General features: G+C 41.2%; 1 protein-coding gene across 1 annotated transcript in view; it reads left to right on the top strand.

The window, feature by feature from the left end:
- The window catches only part of shank3a (SH3 and multiple ankyrin repeat domains 3a), a 994,510-nt gene that overhangs the window by 396,249 nt on the left and 575,331 nt on the right, over positions 1 to 22,930 (top strand). Inside the window, exon 9 of the mRNA XM_060842760.1 lies at positions 18,086 to 18,163. Within this exon, the coding sequence (XP_060698743.1) occupies positions 18,086 to 18,163 (78 nt within the window). The remainder of the gene's footprint in view (positions 1 to 18,085; positions 18,164 to 22,930) is intronic.

Raw genomic sequence — 22,930 nt, 5'->3', positions numbered from 1 at the left:
CAACATTGAAGAGGCATTTAGATTGGTATATGAATAGGAAGGGTTTGGAGGGATATGGGCCAGGCGCTGGCAGATGGGACTAGATTGGGTTGCGATATCTGGTCGGCATGGTTGGGATGGACAGCATGGTCTGTTTCCATGCTATACATTTCTATGAATCTATGACTCTGTGTGGGATAAGCTGCCTGAGAAAGTGGTGGATGCAGGTACAATTCCAACATTTAAAAGACATTTAGATGCACAGGAAAGGTTTGGAGACATATGGGCCAAGCTCAGGCAGGTGGGACTTGTTTGGTTTGGAAGCATGGTCTGTGTTGGACTGAAGGGTCTATTTCCATGCTGTACAAATCGATAATCTGTATAATCCTTCAAATTTAGTCATTCACGGGATCAGAGTACCGCTGGATAGGCCATTATTTGCTGCCCATCCCTAATTGCCCAGAAGGCAGTCAGAGTCAACCACATTGCCGTGGTTCTGGAGTCATATGTAAGCCAGACCAGATAAGGATGGCAGTTTCCTTCCCTGAAGGACATTAATGAACCAGATGGATTCATGGTCATCATGAGACTCTTCATTCCAGATTTTCATTGAATTCAAATCCCACCATCTGTCATTGTGGCATTTGAACCCAGGTTTCCAGGACATTGCCTGTGTCCCTCAATTAACAGACCAGTGATAATACCATTAGCCATTGCCTCCCCTCATCAATGGCAAAAACAAGTAGTTGACTTGCTCATCTATAATTAGAACTGCACCCTTAAAATTCCCATTCACACACAAACAGATACAGAAAAAGACAAGGCACATGTATTGGGGGCGGGGAAAGAAGGAAAGGTCAGAGAAGCACAGTTCTAGCACTTGCCAGGATAGCAGATGTTGATTTATTTTCTTTCGATTTTCTTTCGGACCCTATGCTAATAATGAAAGATTGCAGACATGCTAATTTCCAGTCTTTCTTTCACTGGATGAGAATTCACCTTTAAGTGCCTCTGAAAATCACTTTTCCTTTCAACAGGAGATTTGCAGACAGAACTTACAGAGAACAGTGAGGGAATGATGTATAAAGGGACAGAGGCTTTGCTAAAAGTATGCAAGGCACTAGCCAGACTACAGCTAAAATATTGTGAACATTTTTGGACCCCTTATCTGAAGGAAAGTGTACTGGCATTGGAGGCAGTCCAGGGAAGTGTCACTGGGCCAATACCAGGCATGGAGCAATTGGTTTACGAGGGGAGCTTGAATAGGTTGAACCTGTATACACTGAAGTCTAGAAGAAAGCGAGGAAAGTTTATTGAAGCATGTAAAGTTCTTAGAAGACTTGACAGAGTAAAGGTCATTTCCCCCTTAAAGGGGAATCTAGAACTCGAGGGAATTATCCCGAAGTGGGGAGGGATGTTGTCAAATTAGGACAGAAATGAGAAATTTCTTACCTCAGAGGGTTGTGTACCTGTGGAATTCATCACTGTAGAGGCTCGGTCATTAACTATACTCAAGATTGAATCAAATTTATAATCAATGAGGAAATCGACGGTTTTGGGGAAAGGTGGAAACGTGGAGGTGAGGACATCAGATTAGCCATGATGTCATTGAATGGCCAAGCAGCCTTGATGGGCTGAATGGTCTGCTTCTACTCCAAATGTTGTACTATGTACTATCTCCAAAACAATCTTAGGTCATCCTTTCTTGTAAAAGCCTCTCGGCTTGGGGTTCGATGTTCAAATATTATTTGTAAGCAAACTTGGCATAGTGAAACAAACTGAAAGTTCGACTTCTCTGATTCACCTGAAACTCAGATGGTACATTTTAATCCTTAATACACAACAGAGACAGTTATATCTGCTTGACTGACAATGTTCATTAAGTTCCTGTTGTCTCTTTTGAGAAGGATCACCCCTTTTGTTGCAGAAGACAGCGAAATGATAAATATGCTTATTTCACTGAATCCACCAGTGTTTTGCAAGAACAGTGGCAACAGCTATAATTAGATACAGACATTCTTTCCTGTCGTGAAGGTTAGTGCTCAGCCAATAGCAGAGGAGACTGAGACATTGAATTGCCAGCTGCTTTCACCTGCACCTCAACAACCATTTGGGATGAACAGAATTTCAGCAAAGTTGCCAGTTTTACAGGTCGAGGGGACCAAACAGTCACAAAGTGCAGATACCCTAACGCGAAAAGGAGCAGCAGCTGCAAAGGAGTTTATAGCGATTCAATTAAATAAGAATTACAGCTGAACTTCATAATATTCTACTGACAACAAGATGCCCACAATTCCTGAGAAATCTTAGATTACAGAGTTAGAAAGGGACGCAGCAAGGTGCTCTTGGAGCTTAAACACCGACTTATAAGCTTTGAAGCTTCAGGCAGTGTGGTTTGTACCTCAGCTCTATTCACAGAAATCAACTCCTTGTGGCACATCCTTCCAACAGTAAGCGAAGCACCTCAAGATGAACTTAATATTTTCTCAGAAAGCCTGTAAATCTCGGGAACAGTCGGTAGGAGGTAGTCCACAAATACAGTGTTGAGGGTGTGTTGCTGGAAAAGCACAGCAAGTCAGGCAGCATCCGAGGAGCAGGAAAATTGAAGTTTCAGGCCAGAGCCCTTCATCAGGAATGAGGATGAAGGGCTCTGGCCTGAAACATCTATTTTCCTGCTCTTCGGATGCTGCCTGACCTGCTGTGCTTTTCCAGCAGCACACTCTCAACTGTGATCTCCAGCATCTGCAGACCTCACTGTCTCCTAGTTGAGGTCAGCCTTACTGCGAAACACCTTCCAAGGATGCCTACCTTGAAGAAGTTCTCCTCTCTCTGCAAAGATCTCAGTGAGTCTCTCTCTCTCACTGTACTCCCCAACTCCTATCCTCTGCCCCCCTCATACCTGACGAAGGACTCCAACCTGAAACATCGATTTTCCTGCTCCTCGGATGCTGTTGTTTTCTGTAACACACTCTCAACTCTGATCTCCAGGATCTGCAGTCCTGACTGTCTGCTAGTTCAAGTGCAGACAGCTAGTGAAAAGCTATTCACAGAAAAGCAAATGCCTAAGACAAAATTTGAATGTTCAGAACTTGTTAATCTGCATAATTGGCAGCAGAACTCAGCAAGTTTCTATGGTCAGCAAGCTGTGGAAGCTCTCCAGGATTCTTTCAGCAAACAACTAAACCAGCTGTGGTGCTTCTAGTGCTGAGAAGTACCTTAGCAAAGAAACAAGTTGAGCAACAAATGCGGTTTGAACATATTTAAATTAAACAAGTGCTGGAAAGATCCAAATCCCTAAAATGGACTGCACATCTATAAAACTAGTACCAGTCTCGCAACAATATAAAGCCTCAGACTGAGGAAGAAAATAATTCTCAAAACTTTGACAGCTCTGTCCAGAAACTAACATGGCCCCTAAACAATTGACAGAAAAATAAAGAGAAACCGAGATAGTGGAAAAAAATCTTCTTTTCTTTGGAATAGAGCTCAAAACACATTGTTAATTATTTAGTGGAGGAAAACATTCCACTCCAATCAATGAATTATGACATTACATTGAAAAAAGAACTCTTTGAGAGAGACAGAACAGAAATCCTTGCAGGAGACCATCATGGGAGTTCGAGTTCTTATTAATGACACCTGCAGAATGAATATGAATCTTTGAAGAAGGAAGTGTACAGACCTTTTAAACACTTATCATTGAGCCAGTACCAGTCTTTCATTGAATTTATGACCAGTAGGCAAATGATGCATTCCGAATGTCCTGCAATTTTCCAATTTCTGCACCTAGAGTTCTACTCAGAATTACCGATAACCCTGCTGCGAATGTTGATGCCATTATCAGTAATTGCATACAGATATTTCCTGAAGGATTTCTTGGGATGTTCTTGACTGCAGAGGAGCAGCCTGACACTGAACCTGGTGTGGAATTGATATCACCGCTTCCAGAAAGAGAAATTCCTACCCTATGAGTACAGTAGGATATTCTCTGTTTACAAAATTGTCATCAGAATGGTTTTTGTTTTCCTTTTGTCTACTTGGCTCAGAGTGTGCAACGGATGAATGTGAGGGTTAATCCTGGATTTTTGTCTCTTTAATCTATTTTTCTTTGTCTGGTCTTTACTGTTGTAATATTAGTGCAAGTGTCACAGCGTATAAGCTAGACGTCATGACAAAGTGCCATGGAAGGAAGCACCTACACCATACATGTCCTCCAAGATGACACCTAGCTGGGTGAGAGGGTGAGCAGTGAGGAGGATGCTTTAGATTAGATTCCCTGCAGTGTGGAAACAGGCCCTTTGGCCCAACCAGTCCACGCCAACCCTCTGAAGAGTAACCCACCCAGACCCATTCTACTCTAAACAATGCACCTAACACTATGGGCAATTTAGCATAGCCAATTCACCTGACCGTGGGACTGTGGGAGGAAACCGGAGTACCTGGAGGAAACCGGAGTATCCGGAGGAAACCCACGCAGACATGGGGAGAATGTGCAAACTCTACACAGATAGTCGCTCCAGGCTGGAATTGAACCTGGTTCCCTGAGGCAGCAGTGCTAACCACTGAGCCACTGTGCCGCCCATCTTTAAAGATGCTTTAGTGCAATTTGGGTAATTTAAGTGAGTGTATGGCAGATGCAGTATAATGTGGATAAATGTGATGTTTATCCACTTTGGTACCAAAAGCAAGAAAGCAGTTTATTATTTGGAATGACGATAAACTGGAGAAGGAGGTATTGCAATGAGATCTGGGTGTCCTTGTACACCAGTCACTGGAAGTAAGCATGCAAGTGCAGCAGGTAGTGAAGAAGCCAAAAGGTATGTTTGCCATAATAGTGAGAGGATTTGAGTACTGGAGCAGGGATGTCTTGTTGCAACTGGTCAAAGACCAAACCTGGAGTCTTGTGTGCAGTGTTGATCTTGTTATTTGAGAAAGAATATTCTGGCAATTGAATGGGTGCAACAAAGGTTTGTCAGACTGATTCCTGGAATGGCAGGAAGACGTGAAGGGAGGCTGGTCAACTAGGATTGTATTCACTGGAGTTCAGAAGAATGAGGGAGGTGTCATAGAAACTTTGGAAAGTTCCAACCAGGTTATGATTTGGAGATGCCGATGTTGGACTGGGGTGTACAAAGTTAAAAATCACACAACACCAGGTTATAGTCCAACAGGTTTATTTAGAAGCACTAGCTTTCGGAGCGCTGCTCCTTCATCAGGTGGTTGTGGAGTATCATAAGGCACAGAATTTGTAGCAAAAGTTTACAGTGTGATGTAACTGAAATTATATATTGAAAAAGACCTGGATTTTTTGTTAAGTCTCTCATCTTATAGATTGGCCATTTTGGTTTCAGTTCTTTCACATGTAAATTGCAAAACTTTTTTAAAAGTTACATTCTCAAGTGAACTTTAACAATTGGTGTCATGTCGGCCCAGATAATGTGTTGAAGGTGTGAGCTGCCCTGTGTGAGACTGTCTGTGCCACAATGGTCAGACTGATTCTCATCTAAAAAAGGGATTTACAGAATCTTACATGGATTTATACAGTTTTTGCACAAAGTAAAATGTAATTCTGCAAGTACAGATTCACCCCACAAACTTACGTGTGTGTGTGTGTATGTGTGTGTGTGTGTGTTTGGGGGGGAGGGGTGTGGGGATTATGATTGTCTGTGAGAGTGTGTGTGTATGTGTGTGAGTGTAAAGGGGTATAAGTCTGTTAAGAGGGTGCGATGTGGGAGTGTATGGGAGAGGGTCTGTGTGTGTGTGTGTGTGTGTGTGTGTGTGTGTGTGTATATATGTGTATATACACTGTGCAATGGTGTCGACTGTAGTGTGACATGAACCCAATGTCCCAGTTGAGGCCATCCCCATGAGAAAAAGCCTTTTCCCTTGCATAAGGGAGTCCAGAACTAGAGGGCATAGGTTTAGGGTGAGGGGGAAAGATATAAAAAACACCTAAGGAGCTTATTTTTCCCGCAGAGAATGGTACGTGTATGGAATGAGCTGCACAAGGAAGTGGTGGAGGCTGGTACAATTGCAACATTTAAAAGGCTTCTGGATGGGTACATGAAGAGGAAGGGTTTAGAGGGATATGGGGGGCTGTTGGCAAGTGGGACTAGAATGGGTTGGAATATTTGGTCGGCATGGATGAGTTGGACTGAAGGATCTGTTTCCATGCTGTACATCTCCATGACTCTGAGTCTATGTGTATAAGGAGCTATGGCATGGTGATGTCGGATCATATGGAAGTGGAACCTGAGATGAAAATCAAATGAACTGCGGACGCTGTAAATCAGAAATGAAAACAGAAATTGTTGGAAAAGCTCAGCAGGTCTGGCAGCATCGGTGGAGAGAAATCAGAGTTAATGTTTCAGGTCAAGTGACCCTTCCTCGGAACTGTGGAGGGGCCATTTGACCTGAAATATTAACTTTGATTTCTCTCCATGGACATTAGAGATGTCCTGTTATACCACCCCTTCTCCATCATTATGATTAATAATGTTTGTTAATGTTTGCTGATCAAAGTGCTGACCAGATCTTAGAAAACTGTTAGATAGAACCTGGTTTGTTCTCTTTGAAATAAAGGCTACTGAGATAGGAGTATACAAGGTTAAAACTCCCTAGTATGTGATGGAACAAGTCTGGAGGATACAGATTCAGTGAGTGGGAGAAAAGGGAGAGGTGAAGGAAATATAGTGCAAGGAATAATGTTTGTCATTGCAGCGACTAGTATTGACCTGTAATTTGCTATTCATGAGGGTCATGGATGTGGAGGTGTTCGAATGATTTCAAAAGGAAATTGGGGCAGCACGGAAGGGATAAACTTTGAAGGTCTTTAGAGGTACAGCAGAGAGATGGTAACTGACTGCTCTGTTCTATGGAGAACAGAATGGACTTGGTGGGCCATTTGATCTCCAGTGTCTCTCCGACACTCCATGATCTGTATAGATTAATTAACAACCACTCACTCTCACATATACTGATCAATACTCACATGCCAGACCCCACAAACAAGCACCAATACTTACCCCACAGAGATTGATCAGTAATCATACTAACAGGGAACAGTCAGCAATCACACCCATTACTGGGTGATCCATTATCACGTGCACAGAATGATCAATAATCATACTTTTTACCACACTGAATGATCACTAACACTATACACAGGAAACGATCAATAATCACCCCCATGGTCTGAGAATGAACAATCGTCACACTAACACCAACACTCTCAGAAAATGATCACTAATCATATGCATCATGATTATTCATTAATCATCAGGTTTTGGAACACCATCACTTGCTGGTTCTGTCTCTGCCCACTTAGTGAGGTGTAAATTAGTGCTGTTCAATTTGCTGGTGTGGTCTGACTATGGAAGTTTATACTCAAATATTGTTAAACCACAGATTCATTGATGCATTACTACCTGCGTTCCTGCCTCATTTCTTTTTACTGCAATGGTACAATATTGTATATTCCTCGAGCCATATCAGCTTATGTCAAAAGTGTGGTGCTGGAAAAGCACAGCAGGCTAGGCAGTATCTGAGGAGCAGGAGAATCGATGTTTCAGGCATAACCTCCTGATGAAGGGCTTATGCCCGAAATGTTGATTCTCCTGCTCATCGGATGCTGCCTGGCCTGCTGTGCTTTTCCAGCACCAACTCTCGACTCTGACCTCCAGCATCTGCAATCTTCAGTTTCTCCAAATCTGCTGTTTGCTGAAAGTTTTCTTGTAGTAAATATTTGCTGAAAGTTTTCTTGTAGTCAAATCTGATGTCAACTTCCTTTCAAGTGGATTAGTAATGACCTATCCTCTTGAACTGTCCAATTGGTGTGATCTTAAGAAGAGACTGTACTTACTTTTGAAACCATTGACATTTAGTTGAGATTGTATACTTGGCCATGCAGTGTCAAGCTTTGGATTATTACACAGCAAAATATTTGGTTCATGGGTATTCCAATGGTCAGAAAATTTTCTGTGGTAATGTAGATTTTCTGCCTCTCAGCGAGTTTTGTTTTTGTCATTGTGAATTTGAGGTATGTTTTCCTGTATAATTCCAGCCCCAATACTTGGGACAATGGTCTCATCTCATTGTTGGCTAGATAGTTTAGTGGGCTATATTTCTGATACCCAAATCTTACCTACAGATAGTAATGAAGGTGTCATTTTTTTAAGGTGGGAAAGGGGTCTTTGCAACATGGTTTGATTTTTGTAGCTTGGATTTAGATCCATGTGTGAGAACCACTGGGATTCTCTTTATTGGGGATCTGTATGGTGCAATGGCTCAGATATTGACGCCTCTGCACTGGGAAATAGATTCGATGGAGCACTGACTCAGCAAATGAATTTTTGATTTGAATTTGAATGTGAATTGAATTTATTGTCACATGTACCGAGGCACAGTGAAAAGCTTTGTCTTATGAGCAATACAGGCAAATCACCTCGTTAAGTAGCACAGATAAGTAAATAACAGGTAAACAGCATCAAAAACAAAAACACAGGTACAGCGAATGTTATGAGTTTGTAAGGCCATTCAGTAGTCTAACAACAATAGGGTAGAAACTATTTTGAAACCAGCTGATGCATGTGTTCAGGTTTCTGTACCTTCTCACTGATGGTAGAGGTTGTAGAAAAACATTGCCAGAGTGGGATGGATCTTTGAGAATGTTGGCAGCCTTTCCTTGACAGTGGGCCTGGGAGATGGATTCTATAGATGGGAGGTTGGCATTTGTGATTGTCCGGGCCAAGTTCACCACTCTCTGTAATTATCTCCGATCTTGAATGGCACAGTTACCATACCAGGTAGTGATACATCCAGACAGAATGCTCTCGATAGCACACCTATAAACGTTGGCAAGGGTATTCACCGCCATGCCAAATTTCCTCAGCTGCCTGAGGAATAAGAGACATTGTTGGGCCTTTGTAACCAGTGTGTCCACATGAAGAGTCCAAGAAAGCTTGTTGTGGATGACCACTCCCAAGAGCTTGACACTCTCCACTCGTTCCACCTCTGTGCTGTTAATGTGTAGGAGGCATGGTAACATCCCACCGAAAGTGAATAATGAGTTCCTTGGTTTTGCCGGCATTGAGAGCTAGGTTGTTCTCAGTGCATCATTTTTCCAGGTCTTCCATCTCCCGTCTGTAGTCTGTTTCATCACCATCTGAGATTCGACTGACTGTGGTGGTGTCATTAGTCTGGTATTTGGTGACACAGTCATGGGTATACAGTGTGTACAGTAGGGGGCTGAGTATGCACCTCTGGGAGGTGTTTAAGAATAGAGGAATGTAACTGAAATAACTGGAGTTTGCCTGTTTTAGATTCAACATTGGTAGTCAGTTAAAGAGGCAGTTTGGGAAATAAAACTTGTCATTAGCTATAGCATTTGGAATGAAGGAACCTAAGTTGTTGTAAGGGGCTGGACTAATTCAGGCTTGGTCCATGCTTTTGCTGAATGTTGACTTTCCATTAAACAGCATTTTACCCAGAGCCGCACATCTCTGTCTTACCTCCAATACAATTTCTGTCACTCTATCACTTTGAACACACAGACACGCAGAATGAATGCTGCAAAGCTTTTAAAAGCCCTCGTTATGTTGCACATTTGTCAGATACTTAGAAGAATAAAAAGAAAGGATGAGCTAGGAGAGACTGAAGGAGCTGATAGTCACGTGGGCGAACACCAGTGCATTTGAAATGCAGTGCTTCCCACAGACAGTGTGTCTTGTGACAACCCTTGTGCACTGAAATTTATGCCAAGTGTGGGTTGGTTTCATGAAAAAAAAAGATTATGTAACGTTTCCATGGTTTTCTGTTTCAGCAATGCTTGTGTGAATACAGACAGTCTGTGTTAGCAATGTAGTATGACAGTATTTTATCTGGGGAAGGAGCCTGACTTATTTTGGAGACTTAGGGCAACAGGTATGATTGTCCTGAATTCTTACCTTTTATGTGTTTATATATTTTATTGTCTGTGAGAGGATTTTATCTATAATGTCTTTAGAGATACAAATGATCTAGCTGTGGTGACATTAACCCACATGGTATCATCAAGAGTGTAAGCTCATCAAATATTCAACTCTCATCAAAAACTCTCAGTCAAATGTTAAATTCCGTCAGAAATGTCAAAATGAAGGTATCATTAACAATAGAAACTCCACATGGCACACTGGTGAGCAAGTTGTGCATCTCTCCCTTGTTTGTTGGGTTGTCTTATCCTTTTGACTTTTTAGCAAGAGGAGTCTTTCTGTCAGACTTACCTGGAGGATGATTTTAAAGCTCTAACCCCTGTGACATGCTGGTGAAGTAGATTCATGAATGTGTACGAGCATTTCTTTCTGTGGCCCATGGGCTGGGTGCAGTGAGAATCAAGTTGTCTGACAGCATTTATATTGCAAGATTGGAGGGAGATGGCAAAACAAAATCCCTCAGTGTTGTTACCTCTACCCAGCTCAAAAGTTTTCTAATGAACATGGGTAACATTTTCACTTTTAAAATCAAACTTTTCACTGAGTGTTGATTAACAGTGCAGCTAACGATGTTGAAACAGAAGTTAAAGTGGTAATTTTAAGAAAGGAGCTGCTAATATTTGGCCTGTTATTCAGAATGGTTGGTTAATGAGGAACCACGTTAGTTCAATTGTAGATGTGCAACAACATAACGACTTCAGATTTTGCAGTGCCTGAATTTAATGACCATGAATGTTGAATACTGTGTGTAATCTTTCCTTGTTTAGGAAAAGATGTCAGTGCATTGGAGACAGTTTAGTGGAAGTTTACCACTTTGATACTTGGAATGAGCTGGTTGTCTAAGAGAAAAGATTAATCATGCTGAGTTGGTTGTCACTGAGGTTTAGAAGGACAAGGAGCACCTTGATTGAAATGTGTGCGATACTTAAAGGTCTTGACAAGGAGGATATGGAAAAGATATTTTCTCTTGTGGGTGAGTCCAGAATTAGAGGGCACTACTTTAAATTTAGAAGTCACCCTTTCAGGACAGAAATGAGGAGAACTTCTTTCTCTGAGAAGGTTGTGAAACTTTGAACTCTGCTGCCGAAGGTGGAGGTGGGTGTTATTAAATATTTTGAAAGGTGGAGGTAGATTCTTGTTAGGTGAGGGAATCCAGACTTAGATGTAGATGTGAATTTCGAATTTGGAACTCAAAGAGATCAAACACAATTCTGTTGAATGGTGAGGCAGGATTGAAGAGTTGAATTGTTGTCTTCTGCACCAAATTATTAAGTTTATGAATTTGTCAATGCATTAAGTTAGGGTTGGGTAGTGGCCATCTTCAGGTTCACTAATGATCAGACCTTAATAGAAGCAGCAGTTTTCTGTTTGTGAAGATGTTTGAACACCCATTTTGATTGAAGTTTAAGCTATGTTTCCAAACCATCAGGTAGACAGCCAACTTGATGGGGATAACTTTTTTTTTTGTTTAGCTGTCGTCGCAGGCAGTCGGGACAATATGCCTTTTGCAGCTCTTGAGGTCACATTTGTTTTCCAATCACTCAAAAGATGTAGACAGCATTGATAAAAGAAACATTTATTTCCTATTTCAAGGGAGCACCTACAAAGATTCAAGAGGGCTCGCTGGTAAACAATAACTAGGCATTGGCAATAAATCTTGTCATGATCAACAATGGTCTCATCCCTCCTTGATCTCACAACTACTTCCCAATTCTTCAATCAAGCACTGGTCTAGATTATGCTGGTCATTCATGTTAATTTCTGGTTATTGAATGGAAAATATTCCTATCATAGACAATACCTTAACTTTGTGAAGGGTGTAAATGGTAGATTCAACAGGATAATTGTGGGCGGCACGGTGGCACAGTGGTTAGCACTGCTGTTTCACAGCGCCTGAGACCCGGGTTCAATTCCCGACTCAGGCGACTGACTGTGTGGAGTTTGCACATTCTCCCTGTGTCTGCGTGGGTTTCCTCCAGGTGCTCCGGTTTCCTCCTACAGTCCAAAGATGTGCGGGTCAGGTGAATTGACTATGCTAAATTGCCCGTAGTGTTAGGTAAGAGGTAAATGTGGGAGTATGGGTGGGTTGTGCTTCGGCGGGTCGGTGTGGACTTGTTGGGCCGAAGGACCTGTTTCCACACTGTAAGTAATCTAATATAAGGAATAGGAAACACCTGTTAAGTAGAGAAACATGAGATACTGGAATTGTTTTTTCATCAGCACAGAGAGCTGAGTGGGTTTTTAATAGTGGGTTTTTAAGTATCAAATGAATTGGGAAAGTGTTTCATCTGATCATGTAATCAGCAATGGGGATCATTAATTGAAAATTGCCATCAATGAACAGGTTAGGAAAAATATATTTACTGAATGAGTTTTCAGAGCACAGAAAGCTGTACCATGAGGATTAGTGAGACCCCCACAATTTTTGAAGGGAAACTGGATACATATTGAAATTTTGAGTAGGATGCAGGGCTCTGGAGGGAAATTCAATATATCACTGCCTGCATTAAGCTGAGAAAAATGGGAATTAGCATCTCTGCTTTATGCACATGTTTGCTACCTAGTGATACCCTTTCCAGTGAGGCGGGTAAAGGCATTCTATCCTGAAATAGGCCAAATGCTGGTGAACTGCAATGCAACTAAAATGAAAATTGTGAGCCCGATTCATGTTTTATAGAATTTATAGACAATAGGTGCAGGAGTAGGCCATTCTGCCCTTCGAGCCAGCACCACCATTCATTATGATCATGGCTGATCATCCTCAATCAGTGATTTGACCAATTGTAGCACGCATTTAAAAGGAATGGCCCAAAAAGATGGTAAGTGATTAATTAAAGTGGTTATGTGCGCAAACAAGGCATCTGCAATAATGCAACAACGTAAGACTGACTTGAATAAAAGTATTCCTGAGGAATTTCTTGACCATGTTTCGATGGTACAAATGTTTGCTGTCCTGATTTTTCCCTACTTTGCAGTTGGCTCCCACCTCAGCGTATCTATTTACCTACCATGCAATATACACTGCCCTATACAGCAAGGTGTGACAGCCCTGTGTGGGCAGGCCTTGTGCCAACAGCAGCAGGTAGAGGTTTGGCCACATTACTTGCTTTGTGCTTGGTTAAAGCAGAAATTGAATTTCTGCTCCACGTACAGCAAGATGCCGGATTTTTAGATGCCACATTATGGATTTTAGAATCTGTTATGGTAATTTCTGAATTCTGAGTAAGAAAGAAAACAAGAACCGGACCTACGACACATACTTTAGAGCAGCACAGTGGTTAGCACTGCTGCCTCACAGTACCAGAGACCCAGGTTCAATTCCCACCTTGGGCAACTGTCTGTGTGGAGTTTGCACATTCTCCCCGTGTCTGTGTGGGTTTCCTCCGGGTGCTCTGGTTTCCTCCCACAATCCACCTGATATGCAGGTTAGGTGAATTGGCCAGGCTAAATTGCCCATACGGTTACGGGTATTGGTCAGAGGGAGATATGGGCTGGGTGGGTTACTCTTCAGAGGGTCGGTGTGGACTTGGTGGACCAAAGGGCCTGTTTCCACACTGTAGGTAATCTAACCTTCAAACAAGAAGCAACAGAGGCCATGTGGACCCTTAAGTCTGTTCTGCCATTTAATAAGATTATGGCAATGGGGTTGCAACTTCAAATTCATGTTCCCACCTAGTTCTGATAATCTTGAATTGCCTCACTTAACAAGAATGTATCTACTTCTGCCTTACAGATATTCATTGGTTTGATTCCACTAATTTTTCAGGAAGACTCTTCCAAAAACTCTCAACTTTGTGGGATGAAAACAAAAATGCTTAATTTTTGTTTTAAATGGGTGATTGTTTATTTTTAGCTAGTGACTCCTAGTACTGGATTTTCTTATAAGGGGCAACATCCTTGCCATATCTGCCTGACAAGAACTCTCAAGATCCCATTTGTTTCAGTCAAGTGACCTCTCACTCTTCTAAAGTCGAGTACATACAGTCTTTCCTCAAAACTTTTTCTCAAAAGACAACCTGGTATTTCACAGGTGAGTCTGGTAAACCTTTTTGGAATGGTTTCCAATATATTTATGTCCTTAACCAAAGTGATCGATATTGAACACAGTGGTCTGTACCAGTGCCATGTATATCTGAATCTAAATCTCCTTACATTTGTGTTCAGTTGCCCTCTCAATAGGTGATAACATTCTGTTAGCTTTTGTAATAACTTCTGAGCATTATATAAGCCATTCATATTTCACAAACTAGAACATTTGCAGTTTACAACTCTAGAATCTCTAACCATTCAGATCTTTTTTTAACCATTTGCTGTTGAAATAAGTACTGAAACCTGGACTGTGGATAGTTGCCATGTCAAGTCCCTGAAGAAGTATCATCAATGCTGTTTGAGACGGATTCTCTGTATCAGTTGGGAGGACAGGCATGTTAACATCAGCTTCTGTGGAGGGTGCCAATAGCACCAGTTTTGAGATCATGATCATTCAGAACAACTTAGTCACATCCTTAGGGTGCCTGAGCTCCAACTGCAAAGCAAATGTTTTTTGCACAGTTCAAGGAAGTCATGCAAATGAGGGTAAGATCAAGGAAGCACTTCAAAAACTCCATGAAAGCTTCCTTCAGGAAATGCAAACATAGATGGCATTGCCTGGGAGATCCTTACTCAGAAGAAACCAACTTGGAGGAACCTCCTGAAGAAAGCAACATGATTCTTTGAGAACACCCTTTGACAAGAGGAAGTAACAGAAAAGTAACTGAGAAAGGAATGTCAGTGATCTCAAGATCAAGGAACATTTCCATCTGCAGAAAATACCTGCCATTGGGTGGTTGGAGATGCAACTCCAGGAGCCAGCTCATCATCCATACAAGGACCCATAGAACTGATGACCAGAGACATGGAATTTCCTAGTTGGTTGCAAGTGGTTGCCAATGATTAATAAGTGAATAAATCTGCTATTGTATTGATTGCTTCTTTTTTGTGACATATCTTAGTAAATAAAATTTACCAATTTTAATTATGAGTTTGCAGTCTTTCAATGTTGTGTTTCCTACCAATCATAGATATCAAGAATCTACAATGGTATCTCTTCCTTTTGTAGATCTCCATGTCAAGAGTGATCATTGATTACTGAGAAGTCTCTATCCTGAATAGTTTGAAACTAACTTTCAGTTTTTTTTTGTTATGGAGCATGTTAGGTGTTTCACTTTGGATAAAACAAACTCCACTCAGAGAGTAACCAGCTGTAACTGTAATGAATTGACCTTTTAAAATTCATGCATCCTGTCCATTAGGCTTTATGTAAAGTCTTAGTTGATGTCAGTCTCTGCTAACATTCTTGTAAGTTAAATGTTTGTGGTCATGATCAAAGATAAGGTGTTGAATAATCACCTGATTCACTGACTGGATGAAGGACTTAATACACAAAACTTTAAACATAAAATTGTTTAAAGATTTGTAGATTATTGTTGTAAGGCTGGGTGCAGCAGTTATCAATGAATACACTACTTTCTAATCAATTGGTTTCATCTTTTGGTTGAGTTGTTTGAATAATAAAAATATCAGACGTTCACCAGTCAATAGCCTTGTCATCCAGTTTGTTTGACGGGGCTTGACATAAGTGATGGCTGTGACATCATCTTTGTGCAACACTATGACTTCCCTTTTCCACCACTACCATCACCTGACTTTATCCCATCTCAGTTCATCTGCTGTGGAGACCCATACTCTTGCCTTTGTTACCTCTGGACTTGACTATTTCAGTGCATTCCTGGTGGTCTCCCACATTGTACTTTCCATTAATATGGAGTTCATCCAAAACTCTGCAGTCCGTGTGTTAACTCAGAGCAAGTCCCATTCTGCGTGAAGAGAGATTGGGAAAACTGGGCCTGGATTCCCGAGAATTTCAAAGAATGAGAGGTGATCTCATTGAAACCAGTAACTTAGTTTGAGATAGTAAAGGTAGATGCTCTGGTTGGAAAATCAGGGGACACAATTTAAAACTGCAGAGGATGTCCCTTAAATCCAAGGAGAAATTACTTCGCTCCGAGGACTGTGAACCTGTGGAATTCTCTTCCACACAGGGCTTTGGACGTTCAATTTTCAAGGATGTTTGAAGTAGAGATTGATTGAGTTCTGATTGCCAGTAGCTTCAAGGGTTAGAATGATGGGGTAAGTAAAAGGAAGCGTTCAATCAGCCACAATCGCATTCATGGGCAGGGTTAATGGGAGTGATTGGCCTATGTCCTGCTGCTATGATTCTTACCATGTCTGTGTTCATTGACCCACATGGCACCCAGTCAAGCATCATCCTGGTCTTGAAGTTCTCATTATTGTTTTCAAACCCACTTATTGTTTCATCCCCTTTTACCTCTGTAATCACTTCTCCACATCACCGCCCCACCCTTCATTAGCACCAGCCAGTCCACCCTACACCCTACAACGCCCACTTCCTTGTCAGGCCTAAGAGCATAATTCACTGAAAACCCCTTCATTTCCACCTCCATCTGGATCCAGCAAATATGTCATTGCTAACTGCCTGGCCCTCCCAGTAGCATTGCTGGGACCTGAAAGTCGCTGGCTGTCTAATTGGCTGGTAGTTCTTGGAGTTGGAGCTTCCTCCCCAGTTGAGGGCAAGGCTTCACCCTGAGACAATTAACATACCATTGAGCATTAGCTGGTGACCAGGCAGCCCACCTCAGGGAGTCATACACCAAAATTTATATCAGTAAGAATGGAGACCCTGCATGGTCTAAAATTCTAGCTGTTCACGTCTTTGGCACTTTTGTAATCATCCTCCAAAGAGTTAACACTCTAAATTTAATTTCATATGCAAATTTTAACATTTGAAAGTTGAAATAATTTACAGTGAATAATAAACAAGCATCCCCATCTTCTCCAAATCTGACCTTTGGCCTCTCCTCTATTTTGTAGCTGCTTTGTAATCTATTCTGCTACTTACTCCCTGACTCCATAAAGCTTTACACTAAGATAGTGTACACAGTATGAGGTACTCTATCAAAGACTTTTGCAAGTCCAAGTATATTAGGTCCATTGAATTTTACTTATCTACTTTTCTGTTATCTTAGAAAGGCCGATCAAACAGACTTCCCCTTTTGATGTCTGTGTAATATATTTCCAGTGATGAGGCATCTTTCTATTGTATCTTTTCTCAAGCTGTCAATCTGTCAATAAGTTAATTGATCTAGTTTTTGCAGAGCTTAATATATCTTCCATTTTAAATAAAGAACTATTTCTGGCTGCCTGACCTTTAGCTTAATAGATCCACCAAAAACAAGTAATTGGACATCATTGGCAATGAAGCAGATCTTTGCAATTGTAGTTCTCTCAGTACCTCTAAAAAGTAATTTGGGTAATTAGCACTGCAATTACAATTTAGCCCAGTGGACATTCTCACCAGCATTCAAAACATAGTCACCAAATAACATGAAAAGTCAGAGAAGAATTCATAGTAAAATGAAACAGACTTAGTGAGTTTTACATCAAGACAAGTCCTGATAGTTCCTTATAATATTCACAATGCTCTCTTATGATCTTTATAATATTCATATGGTCCTGTAATTTACCATAATAGATGTGAAGCTGCATTTCAGTTACATAATATACAGGTGAGTGGTGTATTTAAATATGATAGAGCACATGTTAATAGTACAATTTCCTTCCATTTATATTCTTAGAGTAGTCTGTTATGTTGTTTGATGCCAGTTTGGACCCTTTGCAGACTGGTTAAGGAGAAGGCAAAGTCAAAATCTGTGTTCAGGCTGTTAAACTTCAAAGTAACACTTTATTATGTATTTACACTGACACTTTGATATTTTATAATCATAAATGTAACAGGTTCTGACTTACAGTTACATTGGGTAAAGAGGATGCCATCTTTTTTGTGTGTTCATGTCCACGTGGTCTGTCTGTTCCAGAGAGTCGCACATTAGGTAGGTCTGTCAGGGTGTGATTCTAGTGTGCTCTAACTCCGGCACACCTTGGAATTTGTCCCCAGTGATATGCAGTTCTGGGTCATCATCATCAAAGTTGCTCCAGGACCCTACACAACATGGCCTTATGAAATATTTTCTTGGACTACAGTATGCGAAACTTAACATTTTATTTTCTTTACTTTGAAGGAGAGCTGTGCAAGAGTCCTTCTATTTCGAGGAGCAAACAAAGAGATTAAGAATTACAACAGCCAGTCCGCATTCCAGGTAAGAATTTGTCAGCTTTGTACACTAAACTGCATCCTACTTGGTAAACGCTGTCACTGCAGGGCTCTTTATAAAAATATTATTTTGTTCAAATTTTATTCATTACTGTGGAGTAAAATAAAGAGTTGTAATAATTCTTTTATAATCAACTATTCAGTTATCCACTTCTTAGATCTGTGTTAAATGTTGCAGGAGTGTTAATGTTCTCACAGCATGAAGGTTTCCATGCAGAATGTCCAAAGGTGTGCAGGCTAGGTGGATGGGCTGTGGGAAATGCAGGGTTATAGGGATAGGGTAGAAGGTGGAATACTCTTTGGACAGTTAACAAGCTGAATGGCCTGTTTCCATGCTGTGGGGATTTGATGATTTTATGAATGGTAGTTCAGTCACATTCACTACTGTTCATTATTCTACATGGAATACAATTTAGAAAAGTAATTATTACAGTTTACCATTCTCTATAGTAGAGTGTTGTAGATAATACTACAGTTCAATGTTTTCTGTGTGATACAATACAGAGAGGAATAACAGGACTTGAGTGTGTCTGTCTGACAGTTTTGGAGATTGCAACTTGACATTCTATAATGGAATATCACAGTTTGATATTCTCTGTGTGAAACAAGGTAGAAAGATATTAACTGCCACAACCTAATATTTTCCATAGGTGTTAACATGGTTCACTCCATTAATAGTACCCTTGCTTTTGAATCAGAGGATTGTGGTTCAAGTTTCAGTCCAGGACTTGAGCACAAAAGTCAGGGTTAACATTCCAGGGTACTGCTGGGGGAATACTGTTGTGTAGCAAGTCTTGTCTTTTGGATAAATGATTACAAAGTTCATCCATTTCACAGACAAACATAAAAGAATCTATTTTTGAGAAAGTTGAAGAAAATCATCCGTTTGTTCAAGCCAACATTTATCATTAATAGACCTTTGAGAAGCAGATTGCTTGATTGTTATCACACAGGGAGTTTGATGTGCACAAATTAGCTGCTGTTACATTGCAGCACTGACTACAGCTCAGAAATACTTTACTGACTGTAAATCACTTCATGATATCTGATAATCAAGTGTATCTGGTGTATGCAATAGACAATAACTGAAAATAGCTCTGCCTCAGGAGCGGGATGTCGCTGGTAGATTTTAAAAACTAGGGATTGTAAACAATGTTCACTTCTTTTGCCTCATTAAAAATAAATGATTACTAGGCCTGTACATCTACAAGACAGGTTTGGGCAAAATTGTTCTTGCACTGAATAGTAAGTCATTCCATAATGTCTCATTGATTATCCACAATTATAGAACATAGAACATCACAGTGCAATATAGACCCTTCGGCTCTCGATGTTGCGCCACCCTGTGAAACCAATCTGAAGCCCATCTAACCTGCACTATTCCATTCTCATCCACACGCCTATCCAATGGCCATTTAAATGCCAATTAAGTTGGTGAGTCTACGACTGTTGCAGGGAGTGCGTTCCATGTTTCACTACTCTCTGAGTAAAGAAACTACTTCTGACATCTGTCCTATATCTTTTATCATTTCTAAATTGACAAACAGCAGTGGATCCAAAACAGATCCTTATGGTACACCACTAATAACTGAACTCCAAGATGAACATTTCCCATCAACCACCACCCTCTACCTTCTTTCAGCTAGCCAAATTCTGATCCAAACCCCTAAATCACCCTCAATCTCATGCCTCCGTATTTTGTGCAGTATCCCACCATGGGAAACCTTATCAGACACCTTACTGAAATCCATATACATCACATCGATGGCTTTACCTTCTTCCACCTGTCTGGTCACCTTCTCAAAGAGCTCAATAAGGTTTGTGAGGCATGACCTACCCTTCACAAAACTGTGCTGTCTGTCCCAACTCAACTTATTCCTATTGAGATGATTATAAATCCTATCTCTTATAAACTTTGCCAACACTTTACCCACAACTGAAGTAAGGCTGACAGGTCTATAATTACCAGGGTTGTCTGAACAAGGGGACAACAATTGCTATCCTCCAGTCTTCTGGCACTATTCCTGTAGACAATGATGATGTGAAAATCAAAGCCAAAGGCTCTGCAGTCTCCTCCCTGGCTTCCCAGATAATCCTCGGATAAATCCCATCTGGCCCAGGGGATTTATCTATTTTCCCACTTTCCAGAATTTCTAACACCTCCTCCTTGTGAACCTCAATCCCGTCTAATCTAGTAGCTGGTTTCTCAGTATTTTCCTCGGCAACATTATCTTTTTCTAGTGTGAATACTGACAAAAAAATATTCATTTCACACTTCCCCTGACTCCAGGCACAACTTCCCGCTACTGTCCTTGATTAGCTCTAATCTTATTCTCGTCATTCTTTTATGCCTTTATATATCTATAGAAAGTGATAAGGTTTTCCCGGATCCTATCTGCTAGCAACTTCTCGTGTCCCCTCTTCACTCGTCTTAACTCTCTCTTTAGGTTTTTCCTCGTTACCTTGTAACTCTCAATCACGCGAACTGAGCCTTCACATCTCATCCTAACATAAGCCTTCTTCTTTCTCTTGACAAGAGATTCAACTTCCTTAGTAAACCATGGCTCCTTCACTGGACAACTTCCTCCCTGTCTGACAGGTACACACTTACCAAGGACACATAGTAGCTGTTCCTTCAATAAGGTCCACATTTCTGTTGTGCCCATCCCCTGCAGTTTCCTTCCCCATCCTATGCATTCTAAATCTTGTCGAATCGTATCCTAATTGCCTTCCCCCCAGCAATAACTCTTGCTCTCTGGTATATACCGACTCATTTCTATCGCTAAAGTAAACATAACTGAATTGTGGTCACTATCACCAAAGTGCTCACCACCTCCAAATCTAACACCTGGCCCGGTTTATTCCCCAGTACCAAATCTCATGTGGCTTCACCCCTTGTTGGCCTGTCTACATGCTGTATCAGAAAACCTTCTTGCACACAATGGACAACAACTGACCCATCTGAAGTACTTGAACTATAGTATTCCCGGTCAATATTTGGAAAGTTGAAGACCCCTTAACAACTACCCTGTCACTCTCGCTCCTATCGAGAATCATCCTTGCCATCCTTTCCTCCATATCCCTGGAACAATTTGGAGGCCTATAGAAAACTCCCAACAAGTGCCCTCTCCTTTCCTGTTTCTAATCTCAGCCCATACTACCTCAGTTGACGAGTCCTCAAATGTCCTTTCTGCAACTGTAATACTGTCCTTGACTAATAATGCCACACCCCCACCTCTTTTACCATCTTCCCTGTTCTTACTGAAACATCTAAATCCCAGGATCTGCAACAACCATTCCTGTCCCTGCTTTACCCATGTCTCTAAATGGCGACAATGTCGAAATCCCAAGTACCGACCTGTGCTGCAAATTCACCCACCTTATTCTGGATGCTCCTGGCATTGAATTCAACACCACCAACTATTATTTGTGCAAATCATAAAATGTCACAAGACATTTCAGAGAAATTATTATTAGAATATTTTGAAAATGTACGAAAAGAATTACAGTACATTTGTCGGCTGTTCTGTCCATCTACCTGTACTGAGTAAAAATGAACTAATAGCCTTTTCACTTACCAGAATCTGGTCGGCATACCTGGAGATTGAGTACTTCAAGTGCATATTTAAACACTTATGAAATGATCTGAGGGTTCTGCATCTACGATCCTTTCAGGCAGCAGGTTCCATGTTCAGAAAATAATTTACTAGGCTGTTGTCGGGCCTGGAGGGTTTGAGTTATGAAAATAGGCTGGATAGGCTGGGACTTTTTTTTACTGAAGCAGAGGAGGTTGAGGGGTGACCTTATAGAGGTTTATAAAATCATGAGGGGCATGGCTAAAGTGAGTAGCAAAGGTCTTATCCCTTGGGTGGGGAGTTCAAAACTCGGGGCCATGTTTAAAAAGAGGAGAAAGTTTTAAAAACGAGACCAGTGTCACATTGCTGGTTCTTGATGAATCGGTTGAGTGCAGGTAAAAGGCCAGAGGGAGGGGTCCAGGTGGAGGGAATGTTGGAGATGGGTGGAGGAGAGAGGACTCTTGTACAAAGAAATGGTACAGAGGTGAAGATGATGAAAGAAGAGTTCAAGAGCCCAAAATTCATTAAGGTGGGTGTGCAGAAGGATAAAACTTTTGCTGAGTATGGAACACTTTGCATCAGAGAACAAAAGGTCATATGGGATAGTAATTATGCGAAAGTAGGTGGGGTTAGGAGAAAGGGGAGGGAAGGAATGTTCCAGAGGGGCATAGGTGTCTCTGAGTTGTTGCATCTTGTGTTCCTTCATGCCTGAAAGAAAAATAAAATGTTTCTTGTTTGAACATTGAATGAGCTGGAGATGAAGTGGGACTGAGAGTTCGGCCAGCTCCGGTCCAGCGTCAGGCGGCACTGATAAAGAGTGATGTCGAGAATCTGCATATAGCAACATATGGCACTGAGTGTGGATGTCAGGATGTGGATAGGACAGCAGTCTGAGGAACACTGTACATCACAGTGACACATGTGAACCTGAGTGGGTTCAAAACATGAAGGATGAAACTTGAGTTGGAATCCATGTGAGGTGAATCTGAGCCAGAGGCAGTCCGTAAGGAATCCGATGTCGCTGTGGAAGTGAGTTTTGGCAAATACTTTGTCACACACCAGGAAGGACAAGAAAAGAAATGACAGTGAACACATAAGGAGATTAGAATGGAAATTCTGTCGTACAGGAGAGCAGAACTTCTTAAGGTGGGCATATGTGGAAGAGATGTGGCAATAAT

The sequence above is a fragment of the Hemiscyllium ocellatum genome, chromosome 23, assembly GCF_020745735.1.
Source record: "Hemiscyllium ocellatum isolate sHemOce1 chromosome 23, sHemOce1.pat.X.cur, whole genome shotgun sequence".
Taxonomy (NCBI): Eukaryota; Metazoa; Chordata; class Chondrichthyes; order Orectolobiformes; family Hemiscylliidae; genus Hemiscyllium; species Hemiscyllium ocellatum.
This window is presented reverse-complemented; position numbering and strand designations above follow the sequence as displayed.